Genomic DNA, 20,653 nt, shown 5'->3' with positions numbered 1-20,653 from the left:
CATTTAAGCAGTAATTCCATAAATAACTAACAAACTAATAAACTGTACGACTATTAGAAGAAATACTATGTGGGAGAGGAACTGGATAGGAACGATCTTGTTAGTATTTACTCTTTGGTTCAACCATACCGCACCGTTTTAACAATCGACTTCTCCCTTTTCCTGCAGAACTAGCTGTCTGCTGGTACGTTTACCTTCAGGTACAGTTATGGCAGATGTCAACAAGACTGAAAAGGTTCAGCTGCACGCGCCAGATTTAGGGGAACTACGTGTTGGTAAGGCTTAGCTTTGATAAAGAGGCTCAGCGGCGCAGGCAGGTTTATGAAGAAGGATGTTCATAAAGTGAAGTGAGAGTAATAATGACGTTATTGCTGGTTGCAGTATTACAAGCAGGACTGGAAGACAACTTTGCTGAAGTTCAGGTGAGTGTTGTGGAGTGCCCAGATCTCACCAAAGAGCCCTTCCAGTTTCCTGTCAAAGGTAAGAGCCTATTAGGTGCACTTATTTCATAATGTGTGTTTTTCAGAATAACCAAGACTTATTTGAAAATAAAATTAGTACATGTAGAATTTTTATTTAGCCTAAATTAATTTTGCAACAAAGGCATAAAAACATTCTCCAAAAACATTGGCACATATTACAGAAAGATGAATTGATATAAAATATTCACATGGAAAAGCCAAGAGTAATATTCATAAGAGGAAATAATGTCAGGGACCAGTTGGTACATCCTGAATATGGAACCCCCAAAACAAAAACAGAGCTCTTTACAAACTGTAATCACACTGACCCCTGATGAAAACTAAATGCTAGGTTTGACAAACTTGGTTCAGCGACCCTCATGTAAAGAAAATATCAGAGGACCAACCTCATGCACGACAAAGGGTGTCATTTACATTTTTTTTATTAACATGTCCTTGTGGAAGAGGATGTGTAGGAAAAAAGAGAAGAGAATTAAAACAAAAATGAGTAAAACATCAAAGTATCATAAGATGCAAAACAGAGAGAGATCCATCAAGTTGCAGCACATTTCATTGAAATGAAGTTAGTCAGATATAATAGCTCAATACAGAACAGCAATCCAACTAATCAGTGAAATCTGAGAGGCTTTTGGTAAAACTGATGGGTTTACAACAGCTTCATAAAGAACAAAAAGATTTAGTAAAGTAACTTTTGCTCAGGTTTTACTTAAATCAAACCTTTCTGATTGATACTTATTGGTACTCAAAGGTACTTTACATGGTAAAAAAAGACAAAACAAGATCAGCATTAAACCCACAATAACAACTAGAGGTAACTATTAAAAGTTAAAAAGAAAGCAAAACAGCATAAAAACAGGACAGAAACAAAAAGATAGATTGATAACAGAGGCAACTTTTCCTTGAGTTCTTTATAGCCTCTTCCTCTATGTTGTCTATCTTGCTATGTTGTATGTAATATTGGGACACATGCCTTCTTTTGATGCCTACATGTTGATTGTCATAATAACACAAGAGAGCAAGCCTGATAGCTCAATTTGCTGAGGGACCATGGGTATTGATATGTTGATTGACAGTGCGATAGGCCAGTCAGCTAGTGTGCAAGCTCTGATATGTTGACATGGGACATGGATTTGAAGTGTAGTTGCATGTACTTTTCAGACTGTGGATTGAAACACAGAGCAAACAATATATACATTTACATGTGTGGAACTCTGGAAGCCTACCTGATTTGTGTCATGTATGTCTTAATGTCACCTCTGTCCTCATACTGTAGGCTTGTGTGGAAGTCCTCGCATCACTGATGTTGGCGGTGTGCCGTATTTGGTCCCCTTGGTTCGGAAGGACAAGGTTTAATGAAAATATTGCATGAAAATAGATAAGATAATAACGTGAAGTGATGGGGTTATTATATTGCCGTCTCTCCTCCTCCCAGGAATACAACATGAACACCATATCAAAGGAGCTGGAGCTGCCAGGAGCCTTCATCCTCGGTGCAGCAGGCGCTCCCTCCCGAATTATTGGAATGAATGCAGAGGTGAATCATTTTTACCCCCCTCACACCACAGATCCTGACTAAAACATCTTCACTTAATTTCTCTACTCTTTAGCACTGCTTAGGCTGCCGCTCTCCACTCCTTTCCCCTGGTGTGGATGCATCAGATATCATCTTGAAAGCCTCCTAAGCACGCAAAACAATGATTTGTTAAAGCAGTGACCAAAGAATAATTTAAACTGGTACCAGTAATGTCGTCTGTCAGATAGTTTATTTTATCTATTTTAACCAGAATGTCTGACCAAAGAGTAAATATTGGATTTAAAAAGACAAACTTCTGGTTATTGTTCGATTGCGTTCTGGAGTTTGGACTGACAACTGCTCATCTGGCAAGCAAGCTGCTCTGCAGTGAAGCAACTGACTTGATTCACTTGAGTCGCTGGCTACGTTAAATGAAGGTAAATTAGAATGAAACATGTAACACAGAAGTTGGAACACATGGAACAAATATTCTCGTCCACAGCTGATGCCTCTGGTCCTGACGGAAGCTGGGGGAAGGCCGGCAGTGAACAGCAGCTACTTCTCCTCCATCAATCCAGCCGATGGCCAGTGTCTGCAAGAAAAATACAGTGACAAATTCTCTGACTGCAGCTTTGGACTACTGGGCAATCTGTATGCTTGTGAAGGGAAGTCTGGAAAGGTAATCATCTTATCTGGTCAAACAAGATTTGCCTTTTTGCCTCTGAGAATGAATGATGACGCACGCATTGGGGGCGCCTTCAAAAATACACTCTTGTGTTTTTTTGCTTTCGGCAACTAATAAACATCTCTTGTTGTCATAAATGAGGTTAAACACATAATAACCTTCCTAAGTTCATGAACTTCAGCCCCATCCCATGCGTGACATTTAAAAAGATAAACATTAACAAAAGGAAAGTGACTGTTCAAGCAGAGTTGTCATGCCCTCTTCGCCCGTGTGCCTCTCCAGGTCATAGAGGTGCGGGCCAAGAAGAGAACAGGAGGCCACAGTCTTGTGACGGCCTTGAGGAAGACTCTTGAAGGTCACTACCCTGATAAAAGCCTGGCTCTGGGAGGCACGTTCATCATCCAGAAAGGGAAAGCTAAAATCCACATCATGGTAAATATTAGATGTGGCACCGAACGCATGACTGATAGTTACACGCAGTGATTTCTTTCTTTGTCTCTGCTCATCGATAGCCGAGAGAGTTCTCAGTCTGCCCCCTCAACACCAATGATGACGTCAACAACTGGCTCAAGCACTTTGAGGTCAGCGCCCCGCTCATCTGCCAGTCAGTGCTGGTATCCAGAGACCCTGTAAGAAAAGCAAACATTGGTTGAGACTTGGTTTTAGCACCTATCCGCAGTGCATTTGCAAACCAGGCTGCTTTGTAAATGTTCTGTTCATTTGTTTGCTGTGTATCTAGGGTCTGGACCTGCGCGTGGAGCACACCCACTGCTTCAGCCACCACGGAGAAGGTGGTCACTACTACATAGACACCACACCTGACCAGGTGGAGTACCTGGGCTACTTCATGCCTGCAGAGTTTGTCTACCGCATCGACAGGCCCAGAGAGACCCATGGAGTTGGACGCGATTGAAAAATGAAATTAATGAATTAATAAATCATGTTTGCAGCACAGCATCTCGTGATAGCCTAAATAAATCAAGCAGTATATGATTTATATGAGCTTCTGTGTATTAGAAACCCAACAGAAACTAAACATTTACAGAAAATGATTAGTTTGCATCATCATCTTTGCTCTTAATCGTCTCTAAGATATTACACTTACATACATTTCTTAAAAAAGAAATCACTATTTTTCATGTAATAAAAAATGTAGAAGTTCTTTGAAGTGTTTTGTGTTGTTTTCGCTGTTCTTTAAATGCAGTAGTAACTGGCAACATGCATTACGTCTGACTCTAGAGAATAGCAAATTTGGGACTTTGTAATACATTGGCGCCTGCTGCCAACTCCATCATGATAAACATTGTGAAAGACAGACCAGGCAGTTGCTGCGATGTCCATACACTGTTTACACAGAGAGAAAACAAGCACACTATTACACACAAGTGGTCCACCCCCACACAAGTGTTTTCACTTCACATGCTTATAAGTAAGCCTTATCTCCCTCATGTTCATGTGTGTTAGCAGAGGTCTGTTCAGACAGATGTGGAAGCACCTACTTAAGGTAAGAAAAAAAAACTCAACAGAGTCTACATTTGTGTGACTGTGTAACTTTCCCTGGTTTTAAAACTAAACTGTGCTAAACTCAAGTTCTGTGTTTGAAATTATAACAAGAAACCACAAGTTGAGTTATTAAAGGCTCATTTACACACACACACACACACACACACAAATAGTTAATTATTAAACGTATACTGTATACCTGCATGGAAAATGTATACGAATATTATGCTTGAAGGATTGCTTTACATTTTTTTCAACGTTACATATGGTCAACGAGAGGCCAAGAAGATGCATGTACAGGAAAACATAACTGTCAATGTACTGTTCGGTCAGTCTATTTAGATTTGTGAGCATGGTACATTGTCAATATCATAATTAAATCATTTACATACATTTATTGTTGAATATTTTTATCAAGTTGTCGAAACCACATTATATCACAAAATCCTTTTACTTATATTAATGTAATTGTTTAGATTTGTCCACATAGAAACACCGCCCTCTTCTGACCAGAGCAGGTAACACATCATTTCCCACAATGCTGCTGCCGCACCAGCCCGGAAGTTAGACGTTTATTGACAATATGGCCGCGGAACCAGGTTTTGATTTGGAGAAAACTGTAATTTGACAGCGCTCACCGGGGCTGCGATAATAACCCATTTCCACCCCAGGAGTGTACAGCACAGATGCATTTGAATGAAGGGACCCGCGAATCCACGGGAGGGTGTCAGTGAGCTGAGGAAACGTCCCGAGTGTGAAATCCGTCATGTCGTTTTTCAAGAGGAAAGGTGAGGAAGCTCTCTCTGAGGGCTGCAACGTCAACGGTAGCTAGCAGCAGGGAGGGTCCGACTGAGGAGAGAGTGGTCCCCGAAAAGTTGTAACTAATGGAGACGGCTGTGGCAAGCAGCTTAGCTGAGGACACCGTGGTGTTTATCGAAATGGGGTTTTCCTGCTGCTGCCGCTGCTCACTACAGAAACACTGTTAGCTTAGCGGTGGCCTCTGTGCCTCCTCTGCCTCATCCAGTCTACTATTAGCCAGGGTGGCAATAAATCCACCGCAGATAGCTGTCAGCAGTATACCTCCTAAAACTCACCAGTATGATTGTGTATGCACCAAACAATGCTTAAAAATGTTACAGACTGAATGAGCTCTGGTGTGTGTGTGATAGCCATCACTTGACACAAGTGTCGAACTGTGCTATGGCAGCTAGCTAGCTTTGTCAGGGCATTTTCATACTGCCTTAACCAACAGGAAATATTTATATAAAAGGTAATAATAGCCTATTGAATCTGAGTTGCTAGTTATTATTTCTGTGGATTCTTATATTAAGAAACGTTTAACCGCAAGTTATGTAAGCTAGCTAGCGTTAGCGAAATTGGTCAGTATCATCCCACGTTAATTAGAAGCGACTGGTTGAATTGGACCTGACTTTTAGCAGTGTTGGTTATAAACCACATGACCAGACATCATTTCAAGATAAACCTTCATAGTTTATGCTACCATGTAAAAATGTTAATGTATGACATAAATATTGTGTGTTGGTGTGTGAAATAAGATACGTTTAATAGCTTAATATATTTTATGTCCCGAGTTGATCTGTGATCAGGTGGGCTGGTGGTGCAAAATACGTGCTGGCTAAAAATGTGCTGCCCCTCTGTTAGACTCGTTTGGTAGTTGATTAGGTACAAATAGCTCAAATCTAATAGCTCAGCCCTTTAATAACTCCTACCTTCATGATGTTCGGTGTTTGCTGAAACTGCTGTAGAGATATTGATTCAACTTAATGGTCATTTCGAAGCCTGTAGTTGCAGTCTACTGAAAGATGCTTCTTATATTTTGTCCACACCATTTACATTAATTAGGGTAGACTAAATATGAAATACATCTCTCAGTGTAATGCAAAACAGTTCAACAGCACCACAACCTTTAGCATCCACACTGACCGTATAGTTTCACTTCTCTAGAAGTATTTCTACACATGTGAGCATCATAACCTTCATGAAGTTAGGATTTATTGCATGATTGTTGTATTGGAGCGCAGCAGTTTCAGCTAGGTGTCGCTAACAAATGAGGTGTATTTAGAGAAGAAGCACTACATTTTCTTACTGCATCATCCCAACAGTGGATCTCATTGCTTTGATAGAAAGTATACAAATATGATGAGACAGAATGGCGAGGCAGTGATTATGAAATGGATTTTGAACTTAACTCGGCTTAAAGTATTTTTTTTCGGGCAAGCAGCAACAGTAGCTTCACTGTCTAAACTGGCCCACAGTTGTTCATCTTCGAGATTAAGGATAGTGGTCTTTCCTCATAGGCTACAGTTGTCAAAGCAGCTGACACAACAGATCTCCAAAATGAGGAAATAATAGAGAGAGAAAGCACTTAAAATGCTCTGGACTAGGATGACACTCTGACTGACAGGAAGTAAGTGCGTTTATTCGTATAGCCATGGTTGTGTACAGCAAAGAGAAGGTTTTCCAAAGAAATTATAGTGCTAATGTCAAATTGTAATTATCTATGTGGAACAGTAGATCCATCGCAGCTTTTTACAAGTCACAGCTCTACGCTGTGACAGACATCCTGTCAGTGTCAACCGACTCTTGGCTGACACATGCATTCACCAACAGTCCTGTCCAAAGTGTCTCGCTGAAAGAGCATCTTCTGTACCGTTTGCCCAGGCCTCTCAGTCCATTTTTATGTCCGTGTTTGAAATTGATACTTTGCCTGGCTACTCTTTGCAGCAAGCAACAGCCTAATCTGAAGATATGAATGGTGAGTCACCCTGCTGGCCACCATGTCTGCCGCTGTGCACTCATTCCACTGCAGGCTCCATATATCATTTTTTAGTTGACAGTTAGCCACAATGCTAAGGAGCGACGTCAGATATTTGAAGTGTTAAATAGTTTTGCACTAGGCCACATAATGTTAGCTCGTCCACTTTATTTTATGATACCATGGATTTTTCTTTATGGACGGTCAAGAACTCTTATAGAGGTGTAAGCTGTCAGACAGCCAACTCCACTCGACTTCGGGAAAATCTGTCCTTCAGCAGCTGGGACCCACCAAGGTCACAAATATTACGGAGGCTTCTTAATGCTGACGTCCAGTATGAAGTCTCCAGTCTCAGACCTGCTTACTGTGTAATGAGCAGGACTGAGAGGGCTTAGTAGTGTAGTTATTCACAGTTGCTTTTGTAGTATATGTCAATTTCCTCACTATCACTATGTCATTATGTAAGTAGATAAGGCGTTCCAGTCTATGTAAGTCAATGAATGTGTGAATTTTTTGCTCGCTTGTCTTGCCCTCTGTTGAGGATGAAAATGCTTCTCCACTTACATCTCATATATCTCCCCACAGCCAAAAGCAAAGAACCTGAGAAAGTGACAGATGCTAAAGTCAACAGAGGTGAGTTCCTGAAATTGTCACAAAATGCTTTTTTATTTTTGTTTCAATTGACATGAAAAAAAAAAAAACTACAGAAAAGGGTGTTTAATTTTGGTTGATGTTATTTGTGAAACTTTGAGATGTGTTATGGATGTGTTTGCACTTAGAGCTGAGATTAGCCTTTTTTAAGGAAGTGATTCTAATAGCTCTTTGCTTTAGTTGGCTCTTACTATGTTTAATCATAGCTGATTTTATTGTCACAAGGACCCACGTTTTGAACTCAGGCTACTAAGGGAAACACATACAGCTCACAGTCTAACAAACACTTACTGTCTTCTCAGACATCTCTCACACCCCGAGGCCACTGTGCACAAACTGTGAGCTCTTTCAAGAACCTTCACTAAAAAGACCTTATCATACAAGTCACACTGACGTCATACGTTTAGAACACTCAGAACGTTACTGTACTCTTATGTTTTTATTCTTTTTTTAGCCTAATGCCTATTTTCTGTCCTCTATCCTCCACTCACAGCTCCAGTTAGCCCTCACTCTCCTTCACTAGGGCTAAGGAACCACCATGCCATCCAGGAAGCTGCCGGGCCCAGCCATGTGGCCATCAATGCCATCTCTGCCAACATGGACTCCTTTGCCCGCGGTCGCACCGCCATCCTCAAGAAACAGCCAAGCCACATGGAGGCTGCACACTTTGGAGATCTGGGTACGGAGCCTGCGTTCATGTGTTTGTGTATTGTTTTCAGTGATAACATATAAAGGCCAATATATTCTGAAACATAGGTCTGTTTTACCTTAATAGTCAAAATTATGTAACAAACATTATTCACTTTATTTGTTGTCTTGTGTTCGTTTGTGACCTGTCAACCAATTTGGGAGTGATAGCAGGTTACAGTGTTGTTTTATGAATTAAAAACCTTTTATGTGTAGTAAAGTGACTTAGATTTGGTTAAAATGAAATTAGGTTGTTACCAATACAAACTGCAAAAGTAGTTGGGCTTTAAGTGAAGATCATTTTCATTATAGGTTAATTTTAATAATATTGATATTATATGTTTTAATATTGAAAAATACCCCTTGTAATTTACCAGAGTCCATGGTGATGTCTTTAAATTCCTTGTTTTAACAGTACAAACCCAAAGATATCATGTGCTTAAGAAGCTGAGTTTGGCTTTTTTGCTTGAAAAGTCACTTAAACAGTGATTCAATTTCAAAAATAGTTATAATAATATGAACAAAAATTAACAAAATATAAAGAATTATAAACTTTGCAAAGGTGCTTCATAAGCTCTTTTTCTAACCTTACGGGAATGATTGTGTTTCCCATAGTAATGGGCTGTAGCTACAAGATTCCTGAGTTTGACTCTTGTGCAAGTGGCAAACACCTTTCATTAATCTTGTCAGAGGCACTCACACAGTTTTGAGTTGCAAACATTCCAAAGGGCGTCAAGGTAACGTCTTCTCATGTGGTCACATGGTGAAGAAACATGATATATGCTGGATGCTATGATATGAGGCTGTGATAGTGGCTGACATGTTGAGTGAAAGCAGTGACGGGAACTGTACGAGCGAGTTGTCCAGGAAATATGTGGGGTGAATCAGACGGAAGTGGAGGAACCTGTGCCGCAGCCCGGACGACAAAATCTGAATGAAACGCACAGGGCGGCAATGATTAATGGGCTGGGGTTTTAACAGAAGGAAGAGAAAGGAAGGAGGTTTCAAAGAAGTAAGGTGGGTTAGCTTCAGTGACAGAGTGCAGGCAGCGGTTCCACCTAGAGATGGCGCCGAAAGCCATTGTAGGAGTTAAAAAATTGATCTTTACGGGTCAATGGCCTGTAGGTGTAACTGGCAGTGAGAACCACAGCATGATCATAAGATTTCCCTGCTCTCTTTTGATGGCAGTTAAAATAGTAAGAGCAGATGTCGCACATTGTAACAGACTTTGATTGGCTCTGAAAATATGCAAATGAGGCAGCAGCTTTTTGTAGATCTGATGCTAGACTTTGATTTTAACAGCTTAAGGTGGCAATGACTGTGTGATCTTAAGGAATATGGAGGCTGATTGACAGACACCTCACACTGGGTGACACCTGTTGAAGCACTATTTTGTTTTCAAAGAGCATAACACCACAAAGCCTCACCCCACGTTTCAGTCTAACTACAGCAGATGTGCTCTGAATCATAATCAGAATTCATAAGCTTCCTTGTTTATTTAGTTTTCTGGGAGTATGTGTGTGTGTGTGTTTGAGTGTGCTGTCCTCCAGGATGGTGGACGTTATTCAAACATAGTTTCTATTTGAGACATCGTCAAGTCAAATAATATGGCATCCCTAGAGGAATAGGATGTTAGGTTTTTTTCACTGTTAAGGAGTAGCTGAAGTTTGGCGACCGTCAGAGGTTGCTTTGAGCGGCACAGTCATTGCTGACCACTTCAAACACGCATGAATGACAGGATGGACGGGACACACAGACGCGGTTGACGTGTGATTCTGAAAGGTTTGTCTGGTTTAAATCATGTGTGAAATTGCGTAGTCTAAGGCCACCTTTAGACAGACGGAGAGCTGTAAACTCACAAGACTTCAAAACAAATATCCAGGAGTTTAAAGTCCACTCACATCTGCCTTCAACATTTCTGTTGCAGTAGGAGAGCTGAACACAGAAAACCCACTTTTTATCTTTCACTTCATGTTGCACCTCCCATCAGTATACAGTATATGTTTTCTATCTTCAAGTTTGAAAGTTGAAAGCTGTAAATAATAGAAAGTGTACTGCTGAGTTTGTTATTAAAGTCGAATCCTTCAGTGTCTAATGCGCTCTTAAAGAATCTTAAAAAATGCTTAAGTGAAAAAAATCTGAGTCATGTGAATGCATGTTAATTCTCTAAAGTTTGTAAAGTGTCTGTTACAATGTTAGATCTGCAATTATGGACACTATAATTACACCACAGATACAAGTAAATAAATGTTTGGAAAGGCTTCAGTGGTTTCAGCCTTGCAAACATGAATTCCCACCAATCTAAACACAAGACCTAAAAAATACATTTTCCTTACTGTGTAATGATGGCTTTCTTTTTATACTTACTGAATACATTTAAATTGATCCATTAAATTAAATTAAATAGGGATGAGAGCATTTGTTACATGCAGGTTTGGAATGCATCACAGGTACTGAAGATATAATCAATAAACACAAGAGTACCAGACGTGCAATGAATAAGACAAATCAATTTTTAATAAGGGATGGGTGCTGAAACCTGGCATTAAACGCCCCTGGGCTACAAAACGTATTTATTGTCAAGCTGTAGCCTCTGACCTGCTCTGTGTTGGGGCTGAGCTCCTACACACACACACACACACACACACACACACACACACACACACACACACACACACACACACACACACACACACACACACACACACACACACACACACACACACACACACACACACACAAGCTGAGAGGCTACGGTGGAGGCAGTGACGTAAAGATACAATATTTCTTTAGTAGACGATAGCTACGCTTGTTCCTGTCAGTGCAGTAAAATCTTCGTATGTGAAAAGACAATACTTAATACACCTGTTCAAAGAGCATGAACATGTAGAAAGCTATGTTTTAATCTGCTTTGTCTCATCCACCGCCGCTGTTTTACACAGCACGCTAGCTCGGCTAACTGCAAAAGCTGTCTGTCTGTAGTCTAGCTGTTTAGCTTAGTTTGCCATGTTGTTGTAAACTCAGCTGCTGGCTGAGACAAACCAGCTGCTCCTCTCTCTACCAGCCAGGTAACGTCACCTGCAGGTAGTGAATCCCAGCAGCTGCAGCAGGGAGGAGGACAGAAGGAAGGACTGGCACTGACGGATTCTTTCTAAACGTCACTCAGTATTTTGATGTCAGGAATAGGATTTATTCTACTGACATTTTAGATTTGTTTCCAGTAAGATATTGCTGAGTTTATTAAGAAATTATTGAGAGTATTTAGGTACCTTGCTGTTCTAAACTTTACTGTTAGTGCTCTAGAAACATTTTGTTACATTTAAAATATTAAATTCTAATCCTGTTCTGCATTTAAAAACAGCCAGGCTGACATTGGAACTGTATAACTAAAATGCATACTTAAATATTTATTTACAAGTCATATCATCATCGCAACATTAAACTGTTTTATCATGCATTGTGAATTTTCCTCATATCTGCAGGCCTAATCACAGGGTTCATTTGATATTCAAAGTAGTTTACATTATATTGCTTTCAAGTGTAGGATTGGACATTATGTTTGAAAAGTAAGTAAAGTACTTTGTGTATTTTGTACTGTTGTCAAAAATTAAAGGAAGAAAATACTCGTAAGTCTAAAATGTGTCTTTTGAAGCCTATCGTTAGCTCTATTAAGTTGATTGCTGAACTTGTGTGTTCCAGGTCATTCCAGTGTGAACTATCAGCCCCAGGAGACCCGCTCTCGGCTGTCCAAGACGGTGGACCATGTCCTTCGCGACAGCGTGGCGATGCCCCACTACATGCATTTCACGGAACTACGGGGCGCTGACCACCTGGTTCGTTTCTGGTTGGAGGCTGAGAGTTTCCGCGCTACCAGCTGGTCACGGGTCCGAGCGCACAGCCTAAACTCTGTCAAACACAGCTCGTTGGCCGAGCCCGTCCCTGCCTCCACAGGGACGGGCTCAGAGCTCCGGGAGCTCACCCAACACAAACCCAGTGGCCTCGCCCAGGACAGTAGCAGTGAAAGCCCTACAGAACAGCCAGAGCAGCGGGACACTTCCAGCACAGAAGCAGGCCTGAGACCCGGCACCCCTCGAGCAGAAACCCCAAGCAGGCAGGCGCCCTCCAGGACAGGAACTCCCTACAAGGTGCAGCCAAACAGCACCCTGCGAGAGCTCTCTGACAAACTCATGAAAAGTGAGTCACCTTTAAACAACCCTTTCTCTCTTTATGTAAAAAGGATAAACACAGACAAATATACTCTGTAGGCTACTGTTACTGAAAGTGCTATTTTTATTTATTTATTATTTTTTTTAACACTTATGGTTAACACATCACCTTAGTTATTATTCTGGAAAGTATTCTGAATTGATTGACTGTTGATTGAAAGCTCTTCAAACTTTCAGTTTTGAAAGTTTCATGCAGAGATATTACATGCATTTCCATCCGCCTGTTTTTATGCATACTTTCAATTTGCGGGGAAAAAAAAGATTTTATATTTGGCTGAGGTGGAGAAGTTGGTGTATCCATAAAAAGAAAATGCCACAAAGGTAAATGGACAAAGACTTGGTTAACAAATCTGGACGTACATTATGCATGTGACTTAAATGTCACTGACGCCTCCTCGGAGGGGACGAAAAAACAGGCAGAGCTGTGTGAAGCAACGAGGAGACTAACCATCCTCAACTTCAAACATTTAAAACTAAATGCCGTATTTCTATCATGTTTTTCCACATGTTTTTCTACAGGGGGCGCCAGTCAGGTTCCCACAGTTTGAAGCTTGAGTGGCGGGCGCTCTTTAATTGATTTCATCTCGTTGCGCCGTCTTCTTCTGCAGAGGCTTAATGGCATCGGAGTGGAGTTTTAGTGCCACCTAAAAGTTGTATAACAGTAATGGATGATGTGTTAATTAGCTTATTATCTGATTGGGTTATTAGCTTGGCTGTTGCCTGGGGGAATGGTGGAGAGCAACCTTTTTGGCAGCCGTCTGTTTGTGCACCAAAAATATTTCTCACCAGTGACCTGAAATTATTTGCTGCCATCGATCTCTGTTGCAGCCCAACTTTGTGATTCCGAGTTGTTTTATACAGCTTTAAATACGTTCACATGTTTGAAGCTTGTCTTTGCTTGTCATGAAGTAGTTGTTTTATCTGAAATTCGCTCTTGTCTTGTCTTGCTGACCAACGGTAGAGGGATTTTAACATAAAGTGGAAACTATCCTATCCTTTCATTAACATAAAGGGGGAACAAACATCAATCTTATGTGTCTGTAGCATAAGCATAATCAGCTGTTTGTCTCTGGGTTTTTCAGGTATAGAGAAAGATGCAGTTACCATCTTCACCAAGTATATCTCTCCAGACGCTGCGAGGCCCATCCCCATCACAGAACAGATCAGAAATGACATAGTTGGTAAGATACAGACGTTGCCAGTTGTCAGACACATTATGTTATGTACTCTGTCACAAAAACTGTATGTTGTCCATCTTCAGTGCAATAATATTCCTGCCTTTTGTCTGTGTAGCTAAGATATGTGGAGAGGATGGCATGGTGGACCCAAACTGCTTTGTCATTGCACAGTCGGTAGCCTTCACCATCTTGGAGCAACAGTGAGTTTCTGTCTATTCATTTTCTAGAAGAGTTAATACTCACACCGCCGTGTTTTGACATTAAGATTAAAGTGCAACCAGCATCTTTTGTCGTTTTTCCACCTTGACATCCACAGTGTAGCAGCTGTTTTCATCTCCCACTTGCTCTTTCATTTCCAGGCACTTTAGTGAATTCCTGCGGAGCCATCATTTCTGTAAATACCAGATTGAAGTGTTGACTAGTGGCTCCGTGTTCCTGGCTGACATCTTGTTCTGTGAGTCGGCTCTCTTCTACTTCTCTGAGGTGAGTGAGTTGCCTCATTACACATTTTTACACCAATGCTACCTTTTTTTTTGTTTCCTCCTAATTATACACTTCGAGCAAGCTTGTCTGTTTACTGCTTGTCAGAGCGGCAATAAACTTAAAATGGAAAAGGAAAACATGTAAAGGGCGAATCCACTTTACAGTCTACCAACCTATATATATGATGCAAAAGTGACAGTTAACACCAGAACCAGAGTCAGCATAGAATACATATTTAAACAAAGATATTGCAAAAACCCACAGGGACTTTTAGTTGAGTTGTTCTGTGCTCTGATCTCCTTCCCTGCAGTACATGGAAAAGGAAGAGGCCATGAATGTACTGCAGTTCTGGCTGGCGGCAGACAACTTCCAGAACCAGCTAGCATCTAAAAAGGGCCAGTATGATGGCCAGGAGGCTCAAAATGATGCCATGATCCTCTACGACAAGTAGGTCTTCATTCAGCTTCTTGTGTTCCAAAACACTAAACTGACAATTAATAATGAGCAATAGATATTTTTACGACTGAAATAACTTTTGCTGTTCCAGACTTTCCTTGTTCACTCTGGTTTTAAAGCCTTACTTTGAATATATGGAATTCTAGTGTTTCTACAGCCTCTTATTCTATTCTGGCTATGTGATTATATTGTTTACATTTCTCCTCTTCAGGGGAATCAATTTTTGTCGCCACTATAGCTAAATCATCCCACGGGTATCACCGCTCTCGGATCATGAAGTACTTCAGTCACGTTTGTTAAAATAAAACTTGCTGTAGAACACACTGCATAACGATGTTGACACTTGTATGATGAGAAATCAATAAAGACGCTGTACTTCAGTCACGGTACTGATGATGTTGCTTGCGATTAACAACACCTCGTTCACATGAACACATTCGTAGATGAACGAGAAAACCCAGAGGTAACAGAGACACTTGATAACCAGCTTCACGTTAATGGTTAACCAGGATCACTGATGTAAAACCTAGAGAGAGGCAGATTCAGCTGAACTTGAGGCGTGGTACAGACCCCTGCTAACGCGTTTCGTGTGTGTGTGTGTGTGTGTTTTGTGAAGTTAGGGCTTCTGCTTAATCATCAGTGTTAAAGACAGGTGTACAGCTTTAGGTCCTCTTAAGCACTGAGTGGCTGGGCTCCTGGCCAGGAAATTGTTATTTAATGACACATTGGTCTTACATCTTCTAAGTAGTTTACAATATGTAGTCAGTTTCTTCCAGGATTTTGCATATTTATCAATGTAAAAGCCCGGTCACAGGTCTGTAGTAATAGGAGTAATATAATACTGGGAGACTAGGTGGGTATTGATTAAAATCTTAATATAGGTGCTCTCATTTGCTCATTGCTCTATTTCGTCTCCAGGTATTTCTCACTCCAGGCTACCAACCCTCTGGGTTTCGGCGACTCTGTGCGGATGGAGATTGAGTCGAATATCTGCCGAGAGGGAGGGCCACTCCCCGACTGTTTCACCACTCCACTCAGACAGGCCTGGACAACCATGGAGAAGGTCAGCTTCTCAAGTAGCCACACAATAAGAGTTCACCATTTTGAGTATGGATTGTCCCTTATGTTCTTTTAATATGTAGAGAAATATGGAAAGTTTAGATATGTATATTAAAGCATCTTAAAAAAATAAAGAAATGTAAAACTTTCAGTGCATTTAAATTGGCCTTTAAAACATTTAATGAGATTTCTATAAACATCTGCTCAATCAATAGACAATCTTTCTAAAGGGTTTGTGTTGTAAGTCACTGATGTCTTGTCCTATTACACCACTGACAAATGCGCCTGCTTTAAGTTAATGAAATAAAAGCCGAACACTGTTGTTGGCACATAAAGGTCAGTAACAAACCTTTGTGACTTGTGCCCAGAAATATATCAGGGAGCTCATTATTCTCTAACAGAGTTCCTCCTGTTCTGCATTTATTCAGGTCTACATGCCAGGCTTCCTGTCTAGCAACCTTTACTACAAATACCTGAGTGACCTCATCAACTCTGTGCGGGCAGATGAGTTTGTGAATGTCAGCACTCCAGGTCAGGGCGGGCCAGTGGACAACGACCGTTCAAGTTCAAATACCAGCGAGGGCTCTCAGACTCAGGTGACCCCAACTTTAAGCCCACGTCTTTATGCCCCATGGGGGGATATTCCTCCGCCTGCTGACATTTAGACTTGTTCTACCTCATTACATGAATATTGAAGATGTTTTTGTTGTTGCCTGTAATGCACCTAAACATTCAGTTCATGCTGTCTTCACTACAGCAAAGTGCCAGAAAGGCAGCGATCAAGATCCTGAAGAACTTTGATGAGGCGATCACGGTGGACGTGGCCAGCCTGGATCCTGAGTCCTTGTACCAGCGGCCATATGCTGGGTGAGTTTTGTGTGTCTATACTCCTATAACTTCTGGTTTTACTAAGCGCTATAGAAATAAAATGTATTATTATTATTATTATTATACTGTCAAATAGGTATACAAACAGAAAAACACTTCAGATGAGTAGAGTTCATGGAAATCCCCCAGTAACATGTAGTGTTGAGAAAGATCAGAAATCAGTCTAAAGTTCTGGCGTGCTTTCAAAAATGGAATATACAATACGTGATTTGTACTGGATGGGTTTAACTACCAATTTGTCTTTAAGATTGCTAAATCTGTATTTGAAAAAATCTCATTAAATGCACTTTTCAAATATTTGCTGTTATCTAATTTAATCTTTTAGTAGTTTCCCTTGAGTTCCCTGACTGTCTTTTACTGTCATGCTCCTCTCCGTTTATGCTCCCTTGATGGCGCACGCTGCTGTTTGGATTTAATGCTCGTATCAGTTTTGTTTTTATTGACTCCATCTTAAAGTACTTCATGAGCGTGCTTTGAAAAATCCCATGCAAAAATAATTCAAAAGAATGATGTTACTGAAAGACAAAGCTGCTGTGGTCTGTCGGATCCCCCCCGCCTACATTGAAATTGCAGTTATTGAATAGATGCACACAGGCGTACTCGCACGCGCACACAGCGGTGTTTGAATGTTGTGTGTGCCTGAGGCTCAGTTTTGTTCCATTTGCTCTGTCTGCTGTCTTCATCCGTCGTCATGTCCTCTGCCCGCACAGAAAGATGACGTTTGGGAAGGTGAATGAGCTGGGCCAGTTTATCAGGGAGGCAGAGCCAGAGCCGGACGTGAAGAAATCCAAAGGCATGATAAGCTCACACTTATGTCTCTCTCTTTCTCTCCCCCCTCTGCCTGTTAGGCTCTTGCTGTCTCATTATTTTCTTTGAGTCTTTGCCCTCACTCTGTCATTTTTTATCTCACTCCTCTTCGCAGTGAGAAACATCTACTCTGTGCCCATGAATATAAACCTCATCTAGTGGCTGCTCCTCACAGCTCATAGCCTTCTGAAATATTTAAGAACATTTCCCTGGAAAAAAACCCAGCCTCCACTACTCTACTACTACATCTATCATGTCTAAGAGGGATTTCTCTTGGACTAGAATATGTTAGACTGCTGCAGTCTAATGTCTAATAAAGCACTGAATACTTTAAAGTGTCAGGATTAACTCACCTTGAAAAAGTGAAATTCAATTTGCAGCAGTCTATTTGTTCAGATTTATTGAGGTTGATTTGTGCTTACTGATGCAGTTCCTTTGTCTCACTCAGCCTTTCCTTCTCTTCTCATTTAGGCTCCATGTTTTCTCAAGCCATGAAGAAATGGGTCCAGGGCAACTCTGATGAGGTGAGGCCACGAGATGCTAAAATACTCTATACTATAAATGATTTCGTAGTACATAGCTAGGCTCTCGGTGGCATGTATTCACACTCACTCTTGTGTCACTTATTAAGTATGTGGTGAATTAAAGTTGGTTGTTTGTGCTGTGACTCTTTCCATCAAGGCCCAGGAGGAGATGGCATGGCAGATAGCAAAAATGATTGTCAACGACGTCGTCCACCAGTCAAACCACGACAGCCCCGGCAAGGCCACCAAGGTACATAAACCTCACTCATTAGTCTCTTTCCTGTGCGGTGATGTGTGGAATGACTAGAGTTCCTCTCTAAGTGTTTTTTTTGTCTGTCTGCAGTTATGACCCCACTGAGGAACCAAAGGAATGGCGCTCCCTGCAGACGCTGGCCAAGCCAGTGAGAAATTGTACACAAGGTTTACCCTACACTGAACTGCATTACTCAGAACAAAGAACAAAGGCATTTTATCATCTCTCCAACTGTGTGTGTGTGTGTGTGTGTGTGTGTGTGTGTGTGTGTGTGTGTGTGTGTGTGTGTGACTATGAGCTTGGGTGATTGATTATTCACGCATGGGCTAATGGAAAAGTTGAAGTACGTCATTGTTCCAATCTTCTCCATAACACCATAAAGGTACACGTGTAGTTGCCCAAAGCAAAGCCAAGTGCTTGCATCGGACTGCAAGAAGTCGCTCCTGATGAAGGAAACATTCACCATGACGCTGGAAGAAGTTCGGCACAAAGGAGCAGCGCGTCAGTCAGGACCATCACTGCGTTGCTGTAGCCACACTGTCAGAAAAATGGACCTATGGAGGATGTGACAAAGACTGAATTACCCTCCCTTCCTCATGACACTCCTCCCCACACCTTTTATAACCATTCCTTGTTTTTAGATAAAAGTAAGTCTTAAAAGTTAGCCTCTTGAGGCTCAAGTAAATGAAAATCAGCGTTGTACAGTTTTTGCATACGCTTTCCTCAGCCTGCCCGAGAAGTTTTGTCTGCTGTTCACTGATGTGAGCTGTCCTTACTTGGCCGTTTTACATACTGTAGAACATCTGCAAATGTGACAATGAAAAAGAAGAAGAGCTGATTCAGTTCTGGGACTGGCTGGCCTCCTATATGAACCCCCCCGGCACCTTTTACAGAGTGTAGAAGAAGAACTATTCCCCTAATGAACTTAAGTGCTCCAGTTGTGTTGGAAAACTCCAAACTCCATGTCCTAAATGTTTTATATATATATATATATATATATATATATATATATATATATATATATATATATATATATATATATATATATATATATATATATATATATAAATATATATATATATATATATATATATATATATATATATATATATATATATATATATATATATAAATATATATATATATATATATATATATATATATATATATATATATATATATATATATATATATATATATATATATATATATATATATATATATATATATATATATATATATATATATATATATATATATATATATATATATATATTTCTGGTTTACCCCATATATTAATGTTAGTCCTTTTTTATGGTGATTGCTGTTTTTTTTATGCATCACTGAAACAAATGTCAGTGATGACCAGACTGTTCAACTGGAAAGTGTGCTCAGTGAATTTAACTTTTTTTTTTTTTTTTTTTTATTCTTTTGAGCCTTACCAAGATGTGGAAAAGAACCAGAAAAGACTCTTGGTACTATGTACCGCTAATGTTTTCTGATGTGTATGTGTACTTAATCTATAATATATTTAAATTGTGTTTGATTTAAATACATATATTATGAAATGTTGTCTGTTCTCATTTTTCCCTTTCACTTATTTCAAGTCTTTGTATGAAGTTGTGGTTTCAGCGCACTGCAGGCTGTGGTTATTTTGATACAGAACAATGTTTTATGTTTACAAGCAGATTGATTTTCATTGTTTTCAAAACCGTAATATAGTTAAAATGTGGGAAAAGCGACAAGCCTAGTGCTAACAGGTGTAGGGTGGATTATTATCACCTCTGACCAGGTGGGGGCAATGTTGACTTTGTTCCTATGTTAGGGTCAAACTGAAAAATTTATGTCAGTATATTATTTCTGACACAAGTATGTCTACTTTCTGTCTTAAACAGGGCCAGTTACATCCACAAATTGTAAAGTGCAGTTCAACCAAAGGGCTCAAAAGTCATCTTGAGTACACTATAAAGCCTTTAAAATCCTGGACTTATTTCCAGAGTTCTCAGTGTTGTGGTTAGTATTAATGACAGTAGTGCAGTATAATATCAGCTCTGTAGGTACCCTAGCATGTTCAGAATAATTAGATTAGAATTGCAGTGATTTTTATGCAGTTGTGTGTATTTTAAAGGTAAATTAGCCTACTACTAAAGCTAAGTGGTGTGATAAATATGTTACACACCAGCTGAATAGCAATATGCTAGTTCACAGGGTATTGCTAAATGCTGCCTGAAGCTCCACAAGCTTATTGTGGTTACCAGACCGAGGCTACCTGCACGTGCAGAGGCAACGCCCACCTCAATACAAACGGACAGTCTGAGCTTTGATTGGCTGAGATGTTACAATAGCTAGCACAGACCTCTATCTGTGGAACAGTTAATCACTTTGACTGTACATGTCGATGCACAGAAGTACTAATTAAAAAAAAAACGTTTAATTAATAATTTCATACAGGTTACTGTTTTTATTCCACTGGTGTGTCTCA

The 20,653-nt window shown here is 40.3% G+C and overlaps 2 protein-coding genes across 3 annotated transcripts; both read left to right on the top strand.

Annotated features, from left to right (window-relative positions):
- Window positions 1–168: 168 nt before the first annotated feature.
- Window positions 169–3,841, top strand: cunh11orf54 (chromosome unknown C11orf54 homolog). The gene is made up of 8 exons (XM_038707832.1): window positions 169–275; window positions 382–480; window positions 1,756–1,829; window positions 1,915–2,016; window positions 2,498–2,674; window positions 2,963–3,112; window positions 3,193–3,309; window positions 3,420–3,841. The coding sequence occupies exons 1-8, from the start codon at window positions 209–211 to the stop codon at window positions 3,591–3,593; spliced, it is 960 nt and encodes a 319-aa protein (XP_038563760.1). The 5' UTR covers window positions 169–208; the 3' UTR covers window positions 3,594–3,841.
- Window positions 3,842–4,072: 231 nt separating this feature from the next.
- akap10 (A kinase (PRKA) anchor protein 10) lies at window positions 4,073–19,164 on the top strand. Of its 2 annotated transcripts, none has more exons than XM_038708637.1 (15): window positions 4,073–4,184; window positions 7,545–7,592; window positions 8,104–8,289; window positions 11,997–12,491; window positions 13,606–13,704; window positions 13,817–13,901; window positions 14,061–14,184; window positions 14,495–14,631; window positions 15,559–15,703; window positions 16,128–16,295; window positions 16,457–16,566; window positions 17,298–17,380; window positions 17,866–17,918; window positions 18,076–18,168; window positions 18,262–19,164. In XM_038708637.1, exons 3-15 carry the CDS (start codon window positions 8,208–8,210, stop codon window positions 18,265–18,267), a joined length of 1,680 nt encoding a protein of 559 aa, XP_038564565.1. In that variant the 5' UTR covers window positions 4,073–4,184; window positions 7,545–7,592; window positions 8,104–8,207; the 3' UTR covers window positions 18,268–19,164. The 2 variants fall into 2 exon arrangements, with proteins under 2 accessions (XP_038564565.1, XP_038564564.1); XM_038708636.1 differs by lacking the exon at window positions 4,073–4,184 and adding an exon at window positions 4,262–4,971.
- Window positions 19,165–20,653: the final 1,489 nt, after the last annotated feature.

The sequence above is a fragment of the Micropterus salmoides genome, unplaced genomic scaffold (assembly GCF_014851395.1).
Source record: "Micropterus salmoides isolate LMB-PRFRI ecotype aquatic unplaced genomic scaffold, ASM1485139v1 Ms_hic_scaffold_9, whole genome shotgun sequence".
NCBI lineage: Eukaryota > Metazoa > Chordata > Actinopteri > Centrarchiformes > Centrarchidae > Micropterus > Micropterus salmoides.
This window is presented reverse-complemented; position numbering and strand designations above follow the sequence as displayed.

What these genes read in the sequence shown, in the direction of transcription:
- cunh11orf54 (XM_038707832.1), top strand. Translation starts at nt 209, where the DNA reads ATGGCAGATGTCAACAAGACTGAAAAGGTTCAGCTGCACGCGCCAGAT. An exon ending in TTTAGGGGAACTACGTGTTG is followed by an intron (nt 276 to 381) that starts GTAAGGCTTAGC and finishes TGCTGGTTGCAG; the next exon opens with TATTACAAGCAGGACTGGAA. An exon ending in CTTCCAGTTTCCTGTCAAAG is followed by an intron (nt 481 to 1,755) that starts GTAAGAGCCTAT and finishes CTCATACTGTAG; the next exon opens with GCTTGTGTGGAAGTCCTCGC.
- akap10 (XM_038708636.1), top strand. Translation starts at nt 4,950, where the DNA reads ATGTCGTTTTTCAAGAGGAAAG. An exon ending in GCCATGATCCTCTACGACAA is followed by an intron (nt 14,632 to 15,558) that starts GTAGGTCTTCAT and finishes TTTCGTCTCCAG; the next exon opens with GTATTTCTCACTCCAGGCTA. An exon ending in TACCAGCGGCCATATGCTGG is followed by an intron (nt 16,567 to 17,297) that starts GTGAGTTTTGTG and finishes CTGCCCGCACAG; the next exon opens with AAAGATGACGTTTGGGAAGG.